This window comes from Mus caroli, unplaced genomic scaffold (assembly GCF_978045245.1).
Source record: "Mus caroli unplaced genomic scaffold, Mus_caroli_1 scaffold_13, whole genome shotgun sequence".
NCBI classification, from domain to species: domain Eukaryota; kingdom Metazoa; phylum Chordata; class Mammalia; order Rodentia; family Muridae; genus Mus; species Mus caroli.
The window spans coordinates 25832412-25852500 of record NW_028227268.1 but is presented as its reverse complement, the minus strand read 5'-3'; the positions used below and the strand labels follow the sequence as shown (position 1 = coordinate 25852500).

The following is a 20089-nucleotide window of genomic DNA, read 5'->3' as shown; positions in this document are numbered from 1 at the left end:
TGCTGAGTGTCCTGCTGTCAGTTTCCACCTAAGTCCTTGGAAGCTGAGAGTCTCTCACTGACGTTGGAGGTGAGCTGGAGCAGGAAACTCCACTAATCCACATGTTCTTCTCTCCCCTGTCCTATTGCTGGTATCACAGATGTGCATGGCCACGCCAGACTTCTCTCTCTCTCCCTCTCCCTCTCCCTCTCTCTCTCCCTCTCCCTCTCCCTCCCCCTCCCCCTCCCCCTCCTTCTCCCTCTCCTTCTCCCTCTCTCTCTCCCTCCCTCTCTCTCTCTCTCTCTCTCTCCCTCTCCCTCCCCCTTCCCCTCCCCCTCCCTCTCCCTCTCTCTCCCTCCCTCTCCCTCTCTCCCTCCCTCTCTCTCTCTCTCTCTCTCTCTCTCTCTCTCTTTCTATCATTGCTGGGATTTGAACTCATAACCCCATGCTTGTTCAACAAGTACCCCTACCCACTGAGCTACCATCTCTCTATTCCCCGAGATGAGAATTTACACATTTCATAAGTTTTCCTACCGATGTCATTGGTTCTCAGAAAGACTTACTGTTTGGATGCTGAGCCTGTTCTGTTCCTGAGCTCAGTCTGTCCCATCTCCCATCTACAAGCTGAACAGCAAGATTAAACAGTGGGACTTACAGACTCCAGCTCCCAACAGCCATCTGTTATAATCACCTAACCCATTGTGCAGCACTGACAAACCAGAAAAGCAAGCAATGAACTTGGAAACACAAGGGAAATAAATATGAACAAATGTTGCAGAAATTATAAGACTTCTGTAGGGCGTAATGGCTTCTAACATGACAAAAATTAGATCTATGATGGCTGCGTCAATATGTTAAGATCCTCAGATGACGGCAAGATTAAAACGTATCTTATCTTTTCCTATACTTAAAATGATTAAAAACTGCTTAAGTACTATACTTAATGAAATTAGTTAAAAATATCATCTTAATAGCTAGGTCTAGAATCTCTCTTAGGAAATGAGCTGTCATTGTTGGGGAAATAACATCATTATTACTATTAATATTATTACCATTATCATCATTATTATTAGAGACAGTGTCTCACTATGTAGACCAGGCTGGCCTCGAACTCACGGTGGTCCCTGCCTGAATGCTGGGATTAAAGGTGTGAGCCTCTACCCGACCTTGGCACCCCATCCCCGTTGGAAAAAAATCACTTCTGTTGCATGTAGGGTGTTTGTTGAGGGCTGAAAGAACCAAATGGATGGTCAGACTGAAACTACCAGCAAGGAAAAAAATGTCTTTTGATACAGGAGAAAGGGAGAAAATGTAAGAAGGCGTGGGACGAGATCAGATGGAGGACTAGGGGTGTGTACAGTCTGCTAACAGGGGCGCAAGGAGCTTAGGGATGAGGACATCCTTCGACTGTGATGTAAGTCCCTCTCACTACCCCTGTACCACCAGCATCTCTAGCCAGTGATGTCTTCTTCCGCCACACTCACAACATCTGATTCGTGTTTTGAGGAAACTGAGGAAGAAGATAAATCAAAACCAGGATTTCTCAACCTCAAAAAAATTACTGACAGCTTGAACTAGAAAAGCCTTCCCAGATGGGGCTGCCATGTGTATTCCAGAAAGTTCAGCAGCCTTCTTACCTTCTACTCACTAGATGCCAGTAGTGATCTCACCCGGTGGTGTCAACCAAAAGTCCCCAGCTTTTCTAAGCCTTGATAACCAGGGCCCAGTGTGTGTAGAAAGCACGGAACCGGGCTGGAGAGATGGCTCAGTGGTTAAGAGCACTGACTGCTCTTCCGAAGGTCCTGAGTTCAAATCCCAGCAACCACATGGTGGCTCACAACCATCTGTAATGGGATCTGATGACCTCTTCTGGTGTGTCTAAAGAGAGCAATGGTGTACTGATATACATAAAATAAATAAATCTCTTTTTTTTTTTTTTTTTTTTGTTTTTTTGGTTTTTGGTTTTTCGAGACAGGGTTTCTCTGTGTAGCCCTGGCTGTCCTGGAACTCACTTTGTAGACCAGGCTGGCCTCAAACTCAGAAATCTGCCTGCCTCTGCCTCCCAAGTGCTGGGATTAAAGGCGCGCGCCACCACGCCCGCCTCATAAATAAATCTCTTAAAAAAAAAAAAAAAGAAAGCACGGAACCTGTAAGGCGCGGAACTCTGAGAACCCGGCTCCTTGAAAATGACCTGGAACCCGAGGAGAGTTGTGGGCTTCCCTAGGAGGAAGTTCTCACTTCCCCCAGGAGGAAGGAGCTCAGAGGTCTGCTTAGTCCTGACTTCTAAACTTTTCAGAATGAAGTTCAAATAACCCAAATACGCCCCGCCCCATACGCCCCGCCCCATACACCCCGCCCCATACGCCCCACCCCATACGCTCCGCCCCATACGCCCCGCCCCCCACTTCCTTGCCACATGAAAATTTGAAAATTTGCAAGTATGTCTTTGCTTGTCTTGCTGGTCCATCCTTGCTTTTCTGCAGGAGGGGAGACTTGTGAGGAGTCCTTTAAGGTCTTTTAAGGTCATTTATCCTTTTGGAATCGCTATAGATTCTCAAACAGTTTTTCTACTCTGATATTTCAGTTGAAATTTTGCTTTGTAGAATCTTTGAGGTGCCACTTTAAAAATTCACTATTCTGTTCTTGTATGATTTAAGCATGTATGAGGAGGTAGGCTCTGCTAACCTTGCTATAAATAGATTTGTTTCATGTATGTATTTATATGTGCCTAAAAATATTATTTTCTAATTAATTTTAAGTTTTAAAAAATGAAGTTATTTTTCCCTCTCTTGTTTGTTACATTTTTTTTAAATGGTAGGAAAGATAGAGAGCTCAGAGACTACTACTACTACTAATTATTATTATTATTAAAGTTTTAATTACCAGGCTCTTATATGATGTTTAATTCATTCTACATATTGGTTTAATTCATTTTCAGACCTCTACTGTTTAATTTCCATATACTTTTGTGAGATTGGCATTATTAATATCATCCCAAATGGATGAGGAAACGAAGCTCTAAAATCAAACAGGTAGTAAGAAAATGTCTGTCAAGACTGGATTGTGGACAAAATGGACACAGGGTACAGCACATTACACAGAAGACCCATGAGAAAATACCAAACATAAGAAAGACTTACTCTGCAGCATTAGCGGGTATGCCTCCTCCTGAACTGGTGCAAAGGCTGAGAACTGTTCTCACTCAAAATGTCAAAGATATCCCCAAAGTTACGGACTGCATACACGAGGCAGAACGTTACAGATCAGTGAGTAATGGGGAATACAAGGAAATGGGACATAAAATCGTACTGAGCATATCGGAGGGCCAATACATATCAGACACCCGCCCCAGCATGACACGATGAACCACGTAGAGCATGGTCGACCTCCCAGGGACCACTGTGGGCTCCTGGAGAAAAAAACTCTCTCTCCCTTAGCAGCCGTCAACTAACAACCAGTAGCTCCTCAGCCAGGGGTCGAGCCCTGTGAGCACCGCCCCCATCCAGGGGTGGGGAGTTGATTGGCTTGATCTTGTGCAGATGGCCATAGTTGCTGTGAGTTTGTGGTGCATCTGCTGTGTGTGTCGTGTCCCAGAGACGCTGTTTCATAGTACTTCTCCCCAACCTTGGGCTATTAAAATCTTTCTGCTAAACCTTATAATTTATCCTCCTGCTTCCATCTCCAGAGTGTTAGGATTACAGATGTGTGTCACCACACTCAATTTACAGTCCTGGAGACCAAACCCAGTGCTTCACCATGCTAGGCAAGCCCTCTACCAACCGAGCCACATCCCCAGTCTACAGAAATCTTAACTTTTATTTCTTTTGAATTAGGACCTCCAATAGACCAGACTGGTCCCACTATATAGTTGAGGTTGGCCTTGGAGTCCTCATCATCCAGTCTCTACTGTCCAAGTTCTATGTTTAAAGGAATGCACCACCACTGCCAGCTTGTTTTATTTTATTTTAATTTATATCTGAATAGCTACATGTAGTTAGTGGCTACTGCATTAGACAGCCCAGTTTAAATGTCTGAGACAAAATAAATAAAGCATTCAAGAAAGAAAATAAAACCATGATTCAAAAAGTAAAGAATTAGTAAGGGAGGCAGAGAAATATTATTATAGCTAGGATTTTGAAACTATATAAATGAACAGGTGTCAAATTCTTGAAGTATAACATACATAATAAAAACACTGATAATTCTCTTGGTCTGAAATCTTTACACTGACAGAAAGTGCCAGGAGATACCAACTCGCCAGCATTGTTAAAAGGAGGGACAGGGCTCCATTTCTCTTTATGTCATAACAGTGAAACAGACTATGAATGAAGTGTGTGATTTCTAAGCCCCTTGAAGGCAGGCAGAACAACAGTTAATAATTGTCTGAGGCTGCCTGGTCTGCTCTAAGGAAATGCTACAAGCAGGGTAGTTTATAAACAGCAAAGGTTTATTTTTCATCGTTTTACAGATGAGGAAGTTGAAGACCAAGACACCAGCAGATTTAATGTCTGGTGAGGGTCTACTTGGTGTTTTAAAGTAGACACTTTCTGTGTCCTTACAGGATAGACCAGACAAGTCAGCACCCTGGGGCCTCTTTTCATAAAGACTCCATCAGGACAGTTGATCTCTGTCCAGAGGTCCCACCTTTTAATACTACCACAGTGGTGATTATGTTTCAGTGGCTGGAATTGGGGGAGACACAGCCATTCAGATTATAGTGGAGACCTAGGCAAATGTTCACAGTCAACAGCAAGTGAAAGCTGGAAGTAGAAATATGGTCCACAAACACTGTCCACACAGTGTGCCCTGACTAATAAAGTAGGTACAGGCAGTGAAGATGGAAAGACCTGGAGGTGTGGTGGTTAGGACAAGTCTGGGGGGTAGGGGTAGGGGTAGGGGCAGAGACAGGGGTAGGGATGTTGAACGATGACAGAAATCAGCTGAGGGTTGTTGAAGCAAAACAGAGATTAACTTAGTATAACCAGAGAAGTTGGGCATTTCTGTGGTCATTCCCAGCCAGGACAGCCATTTATACTTAAATGGTATGTGCAGATACTCTGGGGTTTTCTTAACACAAAAGAAGCCTGGACCACTAGCCCATGGAATTAGTTAGATTAATGAATTAAAATGAACATTTTAACCTATGCTAATATTTTCATTCACAGACCCAAACAAACAACAAACAAACAAAAACCTCAAGTATTTTCTTGGGTGTAAAGCCAGTTACAGGCAGACATTTATCCATTATTCTTCTCAGGAATGCAAGTTCTGCTTTAGTAGTTCAAATACTTTCCCACAATACCCCCTCCAGGAACACTTTTATTGGTATTTGGTTGGTGGAATTGTTTTCAACAGCGCTGGGTCATTCATCTTGCCTCCAAATAAAAGGTTGATGGAAGCAAACTTCTGAGTTTGGGAAACATACATCGACAGAAAACATTTGCAACTGTTAGCAGCTCTGACTCCCGGATTGCTCTCCCTCCAGTGTGTCGGGAGCGTTATGGAGAAATCAGAAAGAAGCCGCATTTATCTTTCAGTCATTAGGAAAAAAAAATGGGACCCTTAAGATGTCATATTCCAAAAAAACAAAATGGTAACCTTGTAAAGGGACAAGGTCAGAGAGTTTGAGAAACCATCAGAAGCTCTCACGGGCCATGAACCAGGAGGTCCTGGCCAGGCGGCCTTTCCGCTGTAGTGAGTATTTGCAGGATGCCATGACCCTATTGCGCATCTACTGCTGTACATGCCTTCCCGTCCCTTAATCTTTTTTTTTTTTTTCCTTGCTCTGACTTCCTTGCACAGATGTCTGGAACCTAAGGGCATTTCTGTGTTTGGGCAGGTGTGAATTTTACTGAGAACACATGCCTTGGCCAAAGCTGTGCTTACCTTTTAAAATACAAGATTTAAAGTTATCCTGTGTTACTTTTAGTATGAGATACTATGTGTTTACAAATATGCCTTCTAGATGAACATTGTTACCTCTCTTTTTCCTCCTGACCCTCTTTGGCTCTCCAAGTTTAAATCTTCTCATTCTCTGTAACTTACCCAGGCTTATGAGTTCCAAAGAGCTTTGTGGATGCTACTCGTACACCCAGCACGGACCTTCTTGGTAGCTCGTATCATAATTCTAATTGTGCATCTGAGTATCTATCCTTTGCTAGATCTGTCTTGCTCACTTGATACACGAGGAAGAGTAGCTCCATTTGGGCGTGGTGTTGTTTATGGCAGGCGACTGGCATCTTTTCCATGTGATGGACGATATGACCGTTACATGGTATTTATTGCTCACTCCCTAGCTGAGGGTAACTGTGGGCAGACACCCTCATCCTCCTTTTTGACACTGAATGTTGCTATTACGGGAACCCAACAGAACACGATGTCTCTAAAGGAAGAGAATTTGCTTTTTTGAGTGCCGAGTATCAAATCCAGGACTGTTAAAAAATACTACTTAATCAAATTCCATTTTGCCTCCTGTCCTCTTAGTTCACAATAATAACAACTTGGAGACTACTTATTTATTATTAAACACATAGGCTATAGGCTTTGACTCATTCTCTGACTAGCTCTTAACTTATTTAACCATTTAAATTATTATATATCTATCACTTGGTTGGTTACCTCTCTGCTTTTTCCTCTGAGACTCCTCAGCATCTTCCTCAGGGTCTCCCTGAATTCATCTACTTGCTGGTTTTTGTCAGTCTCCCTGTGGCTTCTCTTCTAGGTCTGTCTCTTGTCTCGGCTCTCTCAGCTCTTGCCTCGTCTCTTTTTAAAATTTCAATTTCCCAGAATCCTCTCTCTTCCTGCCAGTGTCCCACCTCCTATTTCCTGCCTCAGCTCATTGGCCCTCAGCTTTTTTTTATTGACAGGAGATGTTTATAAGAGAGTCTCTCTATGCAGGATCTTACATATATGCCAAGCAAGCCTTCTGCCCCGAGTTACACTCCCCACAAAGAGCTCTTGTTAGCAAATGACTTGTCTACTTAATGGCAAAACCTACCAACAGAATGGTGGCCAGAGAGAGGCAAGGCACTGCAGGGTAGCTTGGAATCTCTCTCCCGGCTGGTGTCTTGAAGAAGGCTTGCTCAAGCTCCTTTGGGTTCTAACCATAAGAAGTTCTACCTTGTCAGCTGAAGAGTGAATGTACCCCTCCTAATTTCTTTCCTCGATGTTTTCATCGAGTTTTGGTATTAGGATTTTGCAGGGCCTTTCACAACATCGAATTCACAAACCCGCATGTAGTCCTTCTGACTTCATGCTTTCTTGGCTATATACTTCATCTGGAAAGCTCGTGAGTGTACCTGCAGAGCAGATTCTAAAGATCCAGTGAGATGGATGGAAGAGGTCATCTTTGTGTCTTTTTATTCCTCTGAGTAGATGCTGAGTGAAATTAAATAGGTAAACATTTTACTCTTCGAGTATTGGGGGACAAGCCTTTCAAATAATTTATCTGAAGGAAAACTACAACAGGACATGTCTTAAAAGAATCAACCCACCCACAGCGACCTCAGGGGGACATAATTATAACCAATTGGTATGGAGGATGCAGGTATTTTACTTACAAGAATTTAGTAAAGATATTTACTGATTATATCTTAATGAAACTAGGTTGGTGAACATTTTATTAGGGAGACTCAATAAGTGTGTGTGTGTGTGTGTGTGTGTGTGTGTGTGACAGAAGAAAACTTGCAGGAGTCAGTTCTCTCCTTCCACCACGAGGGACCTGGGAACTGAACTCAGGTCTTCAGGCTTGGAAGTTAGTGTTTTATAAACCTGTCTTGCTAGCACTGTTTTGTTTTGTTTGTTTGTTTGTTTTGTTTTGTTTAACCGTTCTGACTTAAAACATTCAGGTTATATGGTTGACTGCTTTTACTAACTGAACTTTTGTAGAAATGTTCGGTTTATAGAAATACTGAGCAGATGCGCTCCCTAACCCTTGTCTGTCCTCCAGGTCCCTTCAATTAGAACCTCTCACACCAGTGCCGTTCTGTGTTAGTTAGCATCCTCTGGAGGGGCAGAGCCAATAGAATGGATCTATTTCTATTAAAGGGGGACTTGTTAGGATGGTTTACTCCCTATGGTCCGCTTAGTCCAACCACAGACTTTGCCTACAGAAAGGCCGAGAATCCAGTTCATGAAGCTGGATAGCTCAGCTGGCCTTGCTCTGTGTTGAAAGGCTGAAGTAGGTTCTAATACCAGCAAGGGACTCCTTTAGCTGTCGGATCCAAGAGCTTACCAGTGGGAGTGAAGGCAAGAAGACAAAAGTCAAAAGCTTCCTTCTTCCATGTCCTCTTATGTGGGTCTCCACAAAAGGTGTGACTCAGGTAGGGTGGGTCTTCTAATCTCAAACGATCCTGATTTGGGGTGAGTCTGCCTACCTCAAATGATGAGATCAAGACAATCCCTCCCAGGCCTGTCGAGCTGCTTGAGTTTTAGTTGGTTCTGGATGTAGTCAAGCTGATAATCAAGGTTAGCCATCACAGGTGCTTTTCTTAGGACAAATAAAGCCATCATTCAGCTAATAAGGCTCACTCGGAGTTTTACCTAATGCCCCTTTCTGTCTCAGGATTCTATCCAGGATCCGGTCAGGTCTTCTGGGGCTCAGCTGTGGCCATCTCCCACACTCCCCTTGTTTTTTGATAAATGTATCCCTTTTGAGGAGAGCTGGTCAGGTAGACAGCAGAATGACCCTCTGCTAGAATGTGTCAAGATGTGTCTAGTGTTCCTCTCCTGATTAGACTGGGGTTACAGGTTTGAGGGAGGGCCGTCACAAAAAGTATCATTTTCACAACATGGCATCAAGGGTTCACGCTGTCAGTGTGATTTATGATGGTTGATTGTGAACCATGAACACCTGGCTGGTGTCAGGTTTCCCACTCCGGACTCACTCTAGTTCTCTCTCCAAGCTGCAGCCTTTGGAAGGAAGGAAGTGGCTGTGTGCTGCCCACACCTGAGGACCAGGAGGCATGGCTCCTTTAATTGGGGTAGAATATCCACACAAATTCTACACTAGAGATCTGCTGTCTCTTATCTCCCACTTGTTAACTTGTTTGATTACTTATATTATAGACTTAGGATATTTATAACTTGGTTTATAATTCAAGATTATTTTGTTGTTCAGAAAAAAAAATTTTTTTGAGACAGGATCTTACCTTGTATCCCTGGTTGGCTTGAATTCTATTTATATCATACATGTGAGCATGCATGTGTGTATGCAACACACACACACACACACAGACAGAGAGAGAGAGAGAGAGCTTGAGAGAGAGAGAGAGACAGAGAGAGACAGAGACAGAGAGAGAACCATATTAATGAAACCAAATGTTGGTAGTAAGCTGTGGATGATCATTTTCTGACTCCTCATTTTAAAAGCTGCTTATGTCAGCACTTTTCCTTCCTTCCTTCCTTCCTTCCTTCCTTCCTTCCTTCCTTCCTTCCTTCCTTCCTTCTTTCCAGTGAGGTTACTCCATCCATTGGTAGAACAGTTGGGTCATGTTGCCAGTCTATATTTGAGATCTCCCAGCATAAGTGATGTTTGTAGAAAATGTTTGCTAGAGTCATCTGATAGGAGGGACCTCAATTGAGAAAATGCCTCCATAAGATTCGGCTGTAAGGCATTTTCTTACATAGTGCTTGATGGGAAGAGCCTAGCCCAGTGTGGGTGGTGCCATCTCTGGGCTGGTGGTCCTGGGTCCTATAAGAAAGCAGGCTGAGCAATCTACGAGTAGCAAGCCAGTCAGCAGCACTCCTCTGTGACCTCTGCATCAGCCCCTGCCTCCAGGTTCCAGCCCTGTTTGAATTCCTCTCCTGACTTCCTTCGATGATGAACAGTGATATGGAAGTGTAAGGCAAACAAACCCTTTCCTTCCGAGTTGCTTTTGGTCATGGTGTTTCATCACTGCAGTAGTAACCCTGACTGAGACATGGACATTAAGGATGAAGTCTCTGTGCTGTAGAGCCCTGTTGGATTTGACAGTTGTCCATGGCATGTATGCTGCTTTACAGGGTCAGGCACTATAGACAGCATCAATGCTTTTCCTGTCCTTCCCACCCACTCCTGGGAACCTTTGCCATGGATTTTTAAAAAAAAATTATTTATTTCAGTGTGCATGTGTGTGTGTGTGTGTACTCAGGTATGTGTGTTGTGCGTGCATGTGTGTGTGTGTGTAGGCACATATATGGAGGTCAGAGGACTGGAAGTCAGTTCTCTCCTTCCACCATGTGTGGGTCCTGGGGATTGAAAATAGATTGCAAGACTTGGTAGATTTACCCACTCATCTGTCTTGTTGAACTCCATTAATCAATCTCTCTCTCTTTCTCTCCTCCTCCTCCTCCTCCCCCTCCCCCCTCTCTCTTTCTTTCAGTGTTTTTTTTTTCACATTCTTTTTAGATTTATTTATTTACTAAGTATACAGTGTTCTGCCTACATGTATGCCTATACAGAAGAGGGCATCAGATCTCATTTATGGATGGTTATGAGCTGCCATGTGGTTGCTGGGAATTGAACTCAGGACCTCTGGGAGAACAGCCCGTGCTCTTAACCTCCAAGACATCTCTCTAGCCCCACTCATTTCTTTGTTATACCAAATAAGATGTCTTCGAATAGCTGTGTCATTATTTGTTGATCCAAATTAAGGGACATCTTGGTTGCTTCCAGTCTTTGGCAGTTATGAATAGAATTTGTAAAGACATTTCAGTTTGTGTCTATGTTGTGTGTGTGTACTCACCCACATATATTAATGTGTGTGTGTGTGTGTGTGGGAGTAGGGGAAGAAAAGTCATGCTTACCATATTTTTTTCTATTATTCCCCACCTTACTTTTTGAGACAGGCTCTTTCACTGAACTTGGAGTTCATGAATTGGCTAGACCGGCTGACCAGCAGGTCCCCAGGTTCACCTGTCTCTGCCCCTTACTCTATGGGTTACCGGCTGTAGTGTTGTGCCCAGATTTTACTTGGGTGCTGGACACCAGGTCCTCATGTTTGAACAGTAAGCCCTTCACACACTGAGCCATCTCTCCAGCTTCTATTTTAAAATTTTTTATCGGTTCTGTCTTCCTTACACTTTCTGTTTGCATCCTCTATTGTTCCTCCCATTCTTTTACAGCCTTTCTGTGTTTTTATATTCTCGGGTGTTAATTGAGTCTAGGGGTTTTAATGTACTCTATTTTTTTCATCCTCTGAGGAATCTCATAACCCATGTGACATATTTTAATCAGATTCAGTCCCCGCTTCCAACCTCTCTCAGATCCCATGCTATAACCTATTCAACTTCAGGACCTCTTAACGCACCACGTCCATTGTGCTAACTATATGCTCACTCATGGGTGTGGGGCCATCCACTGGATCCTACCAGGAACCACACCCCTAGAGAAAATGGACTCTTCCCCCTTTCCCCAGAAGCCATCAACTAGGGGTGGGTGTTGGTCTGCCCCTCCCCACCCAGGCTGGAATATTGTCTGGCTTGGTCTTGTGCAGCTGTTGTGAGCTCCTGAGGGCAAGCCCCCTGACATGGTCAGAAGATACTGTCTCACCCCATGGCTCTTGTCGTCTTTCTCTCCTCTTTTCCACAATGTTTCCTGAGCGTGGAGGAGAGGATAGTGAGATACCAATGTCCTTTTTACTTCTGAGCGCTCCAGAGACATCTGTTCTCTGCACATTGACTCGTTGCGAGTCTCTGCATTAACTGCTGTTGTCTGTATTTTTTAAATGCTTCTCTGATGAGGTCTGAGGGCTGTAGTCATCTATGAGTGTAGAGATACATTTACAAGGCATGTGTCTACTTGGTAAACTTATAGTAGATTCACCCTTAGGGCCTATGGTGCTCCTTAGCCATGGGTTTTTGGCTTGAGTTTTATACCTAGGAGTTTCCTCCTTGGATGCAGGCCCTACATCCTATTAAGAAATGGTTGATATCCCTATAACATCCACTCTGAGGTTGCAGCACAGGCATATCAGACTTGCCAGGCTTCATGGCCAGTAAAACTGCAGGTTCTATGAAAACTAGCAAGAAGGAAGCTTCCAGGAGACCAGTTCAGCTTCTCCAAACCTGTGATCAAAGTGTGTGATGTCTTCAGCAGTAGGGTCTTACCATCAAGTTCCAGTGAGCAGCCATGAACAATAGCAACGGGCTGCATAGTTTTGAAAGTTTTTGGAACCTCCCCTGTCCCCATCACCCAACTGCTCAATGGGAGATAATCCACACCTGGCACTTTTTATCTGGCAACCTATGGCTTCTGGGAGGTGCATCATCTCCTCCATATAGGATAACACTATATTCCCTCTTCATCCCTTCCTCTCTTATCCCCACCCCATGTGTGTGTGTGTGTGTGTGTGTGTGTGTGTGTGTATTTTAAAGGAAGCTTAAAAAATAGGTTTCCATAGGGCTTTCCCAAACATCCTGAATGTTAGTAATATCTCTCTGCTTTTAAATTGGATTTGTTAGCTCGTTTTCTCTATAACTATTGCTTCCAGGGGACTTAGCTTATTTTGTTATTTGTTTTCCAGTTGCCATTTTGTTTTGTTGTTATGCTTGCCTGTAAAGTCTTTATCAAGTGCTTTTTAGCATTCATTTGACTTTCTTTTAAATGAATTTATTTTGAAAACTGGGACTCCTGATCTGGCTTCTGAAGGTAGTTCCAGTGAGCCTACTTTGTGGTGTAACATCACAATCCACTCAGAGTTAATATTGCTTAGCTAAGAGGGTTTCATTTACTGTTGTCCTTGGCCTCTGTGCTACCGTGATACTATGTTTTTGAGACACATTTTTGCTTGTACGTATGTAATAAACTGTGCCCTGCACTATTGTAACCTGTGCATGAAACTGCCCATTGTCTCTTGAGAAAATTAAGCAGGAGAATGTTTCAGACAGACCCATATTTGAGCACCGGGGCACTCCTGGAGGGCTGTCTGTCTCTGGGGTCACACGTCTTCAGCGAGGCGAGCTTCCTTTAAGTGTTCTTTCATGCAGTTTCTCTGGCAAAACAGTTTTCAATTTTCACTGATCTCACAATTGTCTTTATTCTGCCTTCATCTTTTGATGGCTGCTGTCACTGGATATAGAATTTGGAGTTGACCAGGCCTTCCCCCCTCCACTTCTTTTCAGGACTTTTTCCCATTCTTTCTGATGAAAATTCAAGTCTCATTCTTATCATTGTTCTACTGTATGTGATGGGTCATTTTCTCTGGCTGCTTTGGAAATTTTCTTTATCTTTGCTCTTCAGGAGTTTGGCTGTAATAGGCGTAGATTTATTTCTCTTTGTACTGCCCCATTCTGAGGTTTGAACCCAGAGTCTTGGGTATGCTAAACACACGTTCTTCCACTGAGCCATACACTGGCCTGGGAATTTACTTTTTTTTTTTTTTTAAACCAGCTGTTTCCTGGAAATTTAAAATTTATTCACCTGGCATTTTCTTTTACTTCCATGGTGCCCATTTTTTTGAAAATCGCCTTTTAAAGCAGGTAAACACAAATGAAAAAAAAAATCAGAAGTACTGGACACCAACTTTACAAAGTATCTCACTATAGAGTTGGAGAGACGATTCAGTGTTTAAGAACACATAGTGCTCTTGCAAAGGACAAGTTCTAGCAACTATTCACTGAGTGGCTCACAGCCACCTGTGCCTCCAGCTCCAGGGAGATCCGGCCCCTCTGGCCTGCACAGGCACTGCACACATGTGCACTTGCGTATATGCATATGATTAAAAATAATTTTAAAATATTGTTTCTTATGTATATTTTTCTTCCTGTGTAACAAGCTCTGGCTGTCCTGGACTCACTTTGTAGTCCAGTCTGACCTTGAACTCATGGAGATCTGCCTGCCTCTGCCATACCTGGCCAATGAAACTATTTTAAAGTATTTCTTTGTCTTTTAAATTTTTTCCTCCTTCCCCACTCCTCTCTCTCTCTCTCTCTCTCTCTCTCTCTCTCTCTCTCTCTCTCTCTCTCTCTTTCTGCAACAAGGTCCTTTAGTGTCCTGGAGTTCACCAGTTAGGCTAGCCCGGCTGCTAGCAAGTCCCTGAGATCTTTTTGGTTTTACATTCCTAGCACTGGGCTTACAAGTACAGGCCATCATATTCAGCCTTTTTTTTACATTGGTTTTATAGATCAAACTCAGCTCTTTGTGCTTGTGTGACAAGCATTTTACCTACTGAAGCATCTCCCACTCCTTGCAGACGTATCCTTTTTTTTTACTAATGATCAAGATAATGCCTGCTTTTTTTCTTTCTTTAAAGAAAAGATTAATCTAGTTTATGTACATGAGTACACTGTAGCTGTCTTCAGACCCACCAGAAGAGGGCATCAGACCCCATTACAGATGGTTGAGCCACCATGTGGTTGCTGGGAATTGAACTCAGAACCTCTAGAAAAGCACTCAGTGCTCTTAACTGCTGAGCCATCTCTCCAGCCCCTGCAAACTTATTCTTAAGAAATTATTTTAAATTATATTTTAAATAGAATTTTCTTAACTTTACTTTTGAATTGTTCATTGCTGATACAGTTGACGCTCGTGCTGTGGCTTAGGGATAGAATACTCTCTCAGCATGTGCGGGATTCCAGGTATAGAAAAACAGACTTCTGTGCCCAGAAATCAATGTCAAAATACAGTTGGTTCTTGGACACTGGCTTTATACCTTACAAACATGTTGGCTTTGTGTTGATGCTAATGGATTTTTTTTTTTGTGTGTGTGAACCTTAGAGTTCTCTGCATATAAGACCACACCACATGCCAGTAGAGATAGTTTTACTTTATTCTTCCCAATCTGGGTGTTTAAACTTTATTTTCTTGTCTAATTGCTCTGGCTAGTATCACTAAGGCAATTACTATCAGTGATGACAGCCCCATTGTTGCGTGTGGTCCTTAGAGAGGGAAACATTCAGTCTTTCACAATTAAGCATGAGAGGTTACCTGTGGGATTTTAGGGAATAATTTTGTGTGTTGTGTTGGGTCCCAAACTTACTTAGGCTATGCTGATGAACTGCGCTTCCAGCCCCTTGTAGCTGGATTTACATCGGAGCTGTTTCTCAGGCTGAGGAACTTTCATTCTTTTCCTAGTTATCGTGAATGTTTTTATCACGAGGCACCGCTGGATTTTGTCAAATGCTTTTTCCATAGCTCTTGAGACGATGGTGTGTTTTTGCCTTTCTATTAACATGATGTATTGTATTAATGGCACGTCAATGCCGCTGTTTGTTTGTTTGTTTGTTTGTTTTTTCCCTGTTTTTTTCCCCGTTTTTATGTTCTTTAGCATTCAAAGCCCCCTGGAGGAACCCATTAGATGATGTCTACAGTAGACGTGATTCAGGGCTTAGATGCTGATTGTGATTCTTTATAAATATTTCAATCTCCTGGGCTTTGTATCTCATCTGAAGAAGCCCTGGTGATGGTTACCTAGCCCTGATTTGTTTACTATTATTGAATAGTACGAGGGTAAAACAAGTGTTTGGATGTACTGACATAGCTCAGCTGTGTCAGTACATCACATTAGTTTGGTGGTACATACGATGCAGTTTCATATTGTGAGTACAATTTTTTTTTGGAGGGGGAGACTCTTAACTGTATCATTTATAGCTTTTTAGGGACGATAAACATATTGTGAAGAATAAAGTATGCAGCTCATATTTCTGGCAATTGTAATTGCTATCAATGAATTTTTGTCTTCGAAAATTTGTGTACCTCCAAATTGCTTCCTTCACCATAACAAGATTTGTTCCAGAGTCTGTGTTTCCATCACGCTCTGATTTTATAAAGCACGTTCACATTAATTGCAGTTTCTCCCTCTCCCAGGCATTTTTCTTCTCCACGAGGGCCCCCGTACTTGGCTGCCTTGCCATTCTCATTGCTGATGTGTCTGCTAATTAATGTCCCTCCCCCGAACGCCTGCCCTTTTTCCTTCGTGATTTTGCGGTTGGGCTCCATTTTTTATTCCAGCGGCAATTACCAGGACTTCTCTTCTACTCTTATTGGTCCGTGACCTTCTGTGACTTATTTATAACATTTACATGTTTGTGAAATTGACAGTCTGTCCTCGGCCCTCCGTGACCATCGAGGATGTAAGCATCGCTTTAAAAATTGGTTTCGGAAACAGTTGTCTCTTGTGGATAACGTATGCACCAGCTTTCTAAAATTCACAGCAAGGCCTCGGATTGTTAGGACTTGTCATTTATAGAGACGCATAAAATCTTGGTTATTCTCTATTCTGGCGAGCTACACCTAGTAGATGGTTATTAAGTATATGATTCTCTTAGTTCATTACTGTTCACTTGTCTAGCCACAGACATTTACCAGAGGAACAACATTCATTTCCTAATCTTTCAGATTTCCTTTCCTCCTCTGTTGATCACCTTTTCTTTTCCTTTAGATACAGAAGACTTCCTGGCAGAAGGCTTGCAGAATGAGAACCTCAGTCCTGGGGCGCAGGATCAGAGAGCCCACATTCTTAGGGGTTTCCAGCAAATCAAATCCAGGTTTGTATCAGTCAGCTTCATTATGCTTTTTTAGTTAAAAAAAAAAAATCTCCTTTACCAGAGTATACGTTCACAAGAGCAGTAAGAACCTGCCATGAGTTTTTATACTTGGCAGAAATTTATGGATTGATTTGGAGGTAGGTAAGGATACTGGGATGTACCAACATGAACACGTTTTAGTAATTATCTTAAAATAACCAGGCCAGGGCTGGTGAGATGGCTCAGTGGGTAAGAGCACCCGACTGCTCTTCTGAAGGTCCGGAGTTCAAATCCCAGCAACCACATGGTGGCTCACAACCATCCGTAACGAGATCTGGCGCCCTCTTCTGGAGTGTCTGAAGACAGCTACAGTGTACTTACATATAATAAATAAATAAATCTTAAAAAAAAATAACCAGGCCAATATTGGTTTTGGATTTTAACCTTTATTGAACATGTTTGTGACTAACAGAGGCAGAAGCATAATGGTGAAACTGAGGCATTTGTGCTTGTTCAGGTAGCCCGTGGAGAGAAGGGACATTTTCATGGTGTTGGCGCTGACTTTGCTTTCATAGTCCCTTCTTCAATAGAAAAGTTAAAATCAGGCCTGGCTAGTCGATCCCTTGACAGTACCAGTATGTATTAGTCCCAGACTGGGTAGGAACATTGTGCTCAGTACGGTTTTTTTTAAAATAAGGAGCTTAGATCTCATTTGCACATTTTAGAATCTGAGCAGCTAATAGCTGCTGGGAGCACACACTTCCTTAAGGGAAGAAGAAATCCACATTTCCTTTACAATCCAATTCCTGACTGTTTATAAAGGTGGCAACTGAGTGGGAGTGTCCGGCACAATCAAGTGATCCTCTGTCCTTTGCTTCCCCTGGTGGGTGCTGTACTGATTCAGAAAGCTTGGTCCGAGCCCTCTTAGAGAGCATCTCCAGGCTTAGGGCTGGATCTAATCTGCATAGACAATCGTTCTTAGCTTCTACTTCCAAAACTGGTAGAAACTTCTTAGACACGGGGAATTCTATCCTTTGGAAAGGCACAGCCAGAGCCTACTCCCGGCAGGAACATGAGAGACCCTCACGAGGTGCCCTGCTGGATCTTAATCGACCTTTCCTGCTGGCTAATTAAGCATCAGTTTTGTTCAGCAACTGGGGACTGTGTAATTATCAGCCTGGGCTGCCCTGAATAATTGAAACAAGCAGAATGCTGAAGATGGGTACTTTCTCTCTCTCTCTCTCTCTCTCTCTCTCTCTCTCTCTCTCTCTCATCTAATTTTTGGTAGGCTATGAAGTGTTGAAATCAAACTCTTGAATAGCATTACCCCATTAATAGATAAGTTTAGACTTAGTTATGCACCTGGAGGCTCAGCTAATGAATGATCCATAGATTTTCTTTATTTTCATGAGTTAGCTTTTGTACCATCGTAAAGATCGTATAAAAGTGGAATTTTAAAATTCTATTACAGAGAAAGAGGGAAGCCCTGAATATAGTTGTTGTTGTAAAATATGTGATATGGGAAGCAAATACAATTTTGTTGGTCTGTATAGACAAATACACATATATTTTCATATTTATGTCACAGCATCACGAAAGATCTAAGTTCTAACATTAAGTGGGCAGATTACTTCCTTTTTAAAAAAAACATTTTCTGCATATGTGTATTTTGCCTGCATGTATGTTTGTATACCACATACTTGCCTGGTGCTTATAGCAGTCAGAAAAAGACATTGGGTCCCCTGGAACTGGAGTTATAGACAGACATGAGCTGTTATGTGAATGCTGGGAGCCAAACCAGGGTCTTCTGGAAGGAAGTGTAGAAGCCATCTCTCCAGGCCCCTCACAGATCTCCTCAATCTTCTTTTGAAATACATACAGACACACACTCACACACACACATACACATACACATACACCCACACACAGTCCCACTCTTCATGGAATAAAGAAGGCTTCCAAAGGACATCTGTGTGGTTTGTGGGTTAGACATTTGAAAATAACCGATGGGCACTTTAGGGAGCATCATTGATGAGGGCTTTCCGTTCATCGATTTGTTGCTAGAAAGATGATGCTTTATTCGGGATTTCATAATTATCCGATGGCTGAGGAAGTGAGGACCCAGAGGTCATATACCACACAAGAAGATGGAGAAAGGAGGCTTTCTTCTAACCAGACCTTGGGGTCGCCTTCCACCCACCTCTTCAATCACAGTGATGCTAACAGAATCCTTGTTTTCCTGAATCTTCCTCAGCCATGCCACCTCTATGGTTCCATTTGTGTCTGGCCAATATTAGGCACCTCTCTCTGTTGATACCAAGTGGTTTCAAGACACTGAAAATTTGCCAAAGTGGCAGCATTTACTCACATGGCGTGAACATTGTATCTACCCCCCCAAAAAGCAATATGTGAAGAAAAATTCAAAAATCACCAAATCTGAGAGTGCATTATACATGAGGAATTCTGGAGCAACAGAAGAATTATTGGAGGCCATTTCAAATGTTCCACCTTTGGCCATAGTAAAGCAATAATGCTTTCTGGATTTGGTAAACTGGGGTGTGCCTGTGCCATATATATGTATACACACACACACATATATATACATATACATATATATATATTCACTCATATTTCTACTCTGTGGTTTGTTTCATGGCTTACGTTCCCTTGATTCTTTCTTCACATTGCACTGCTGAGGAACAAAAGGGTGAAGGGAATTAAAAATGGCCCTGCCTGAGCCTTAGTAAACCCTAGGGCCTTGGGTCCTAGGCTTTCATGGCTGCCTCAGATTCAGTGGTATATGCCATGGTTGCGGAATTGTTTGAATTGGCGTGTCTGACTCTGTCACTGCTGGTGGGATGTAGCCTTTGCCACCTTCCTGTTGTCCAGGATGACTGACCACAGAACGTGATGGTTGTGTTGACTCTTCAGTGTCCCTGACCTGCTCATCAGTGTGCCACCATCAGTATTATCACTCCAGGTTCTCTGTGTCCCTGCCATACTCATAAATATATCAGCATCAATATTATAGCTCTAGGCTCCCTTCTCAGACTTACAAACAATGCTGGAATGAGATTTCTGTATCCTCAGCTGCATTATTGTACTTGAAAGTGTACCAAGCAAGGATTACATTGTTCACGTAGGACAAAAGAAATATGGATGGCAGTTTCTATGATTCCTGGGAAATGAAGTTCTGTTGTGGTGTTTGATGTCCCGAGCTGTACCTTTTGTGGCTGTTTGTGAAACCTCCTCCTCTCCTCAAGATAGACAGCTTCACATTCCGAGTCCAGGTTCTCACTGAGCCCCAGCAGTATGCTTTGGACAAAAGACGGCCAAGACTCTTCCTTATGGTGGTGGTCACTGCAGGATTAGCTCCAGATGTGAGACCCGGGGATGAAACAGATATGAACCATGTTCAGAAACTTGATGACGTACCTACACATTTGGAGAAACAGTGGGGGCGTTTCTTCTGCGTTTGATCCAGCGGAGACCATCTGCCAGCAATCATACTCTGAGAGTGAAGGCAGGGATAAAAAACAGAAGATTTTTATCATTGGGATAGAGATAAATCCTCTCTTGATGGCCCCTTTTTGGGGCTCCTCACTTACACGCTCACTGTTGGAAGTGAAGGCCAGAGCCAATGGACACAAACACGGCGTATTATTTC

General features: G+C 42.8%; 1 protein-coding gene across 3 annotated transcripts in view; it reads left to right on the top strand.

Annotated features, from left to right (window-relative positions):
* Skap1 (src kinase associated phosphoprotein 1) overlaps positions 1–20089 on the top strand; it is a 296507-nt gene that overhangs the window by 10104 nt on the left and 266314 nt on the right. For all 3 annotated transcript variants that reach the window (XM_029484147.2, XM_029484146.2, XM_085829237.1), the window contains exon 2: positions 16338–16443. In XM_029484147.2, coding sequence (XP_029340007.1) covers positions 16338–16443 — 106 coding nt within the window. The remainder of the gene's footprint in view (positions 1–16337; positions 16444–20089) is intronic.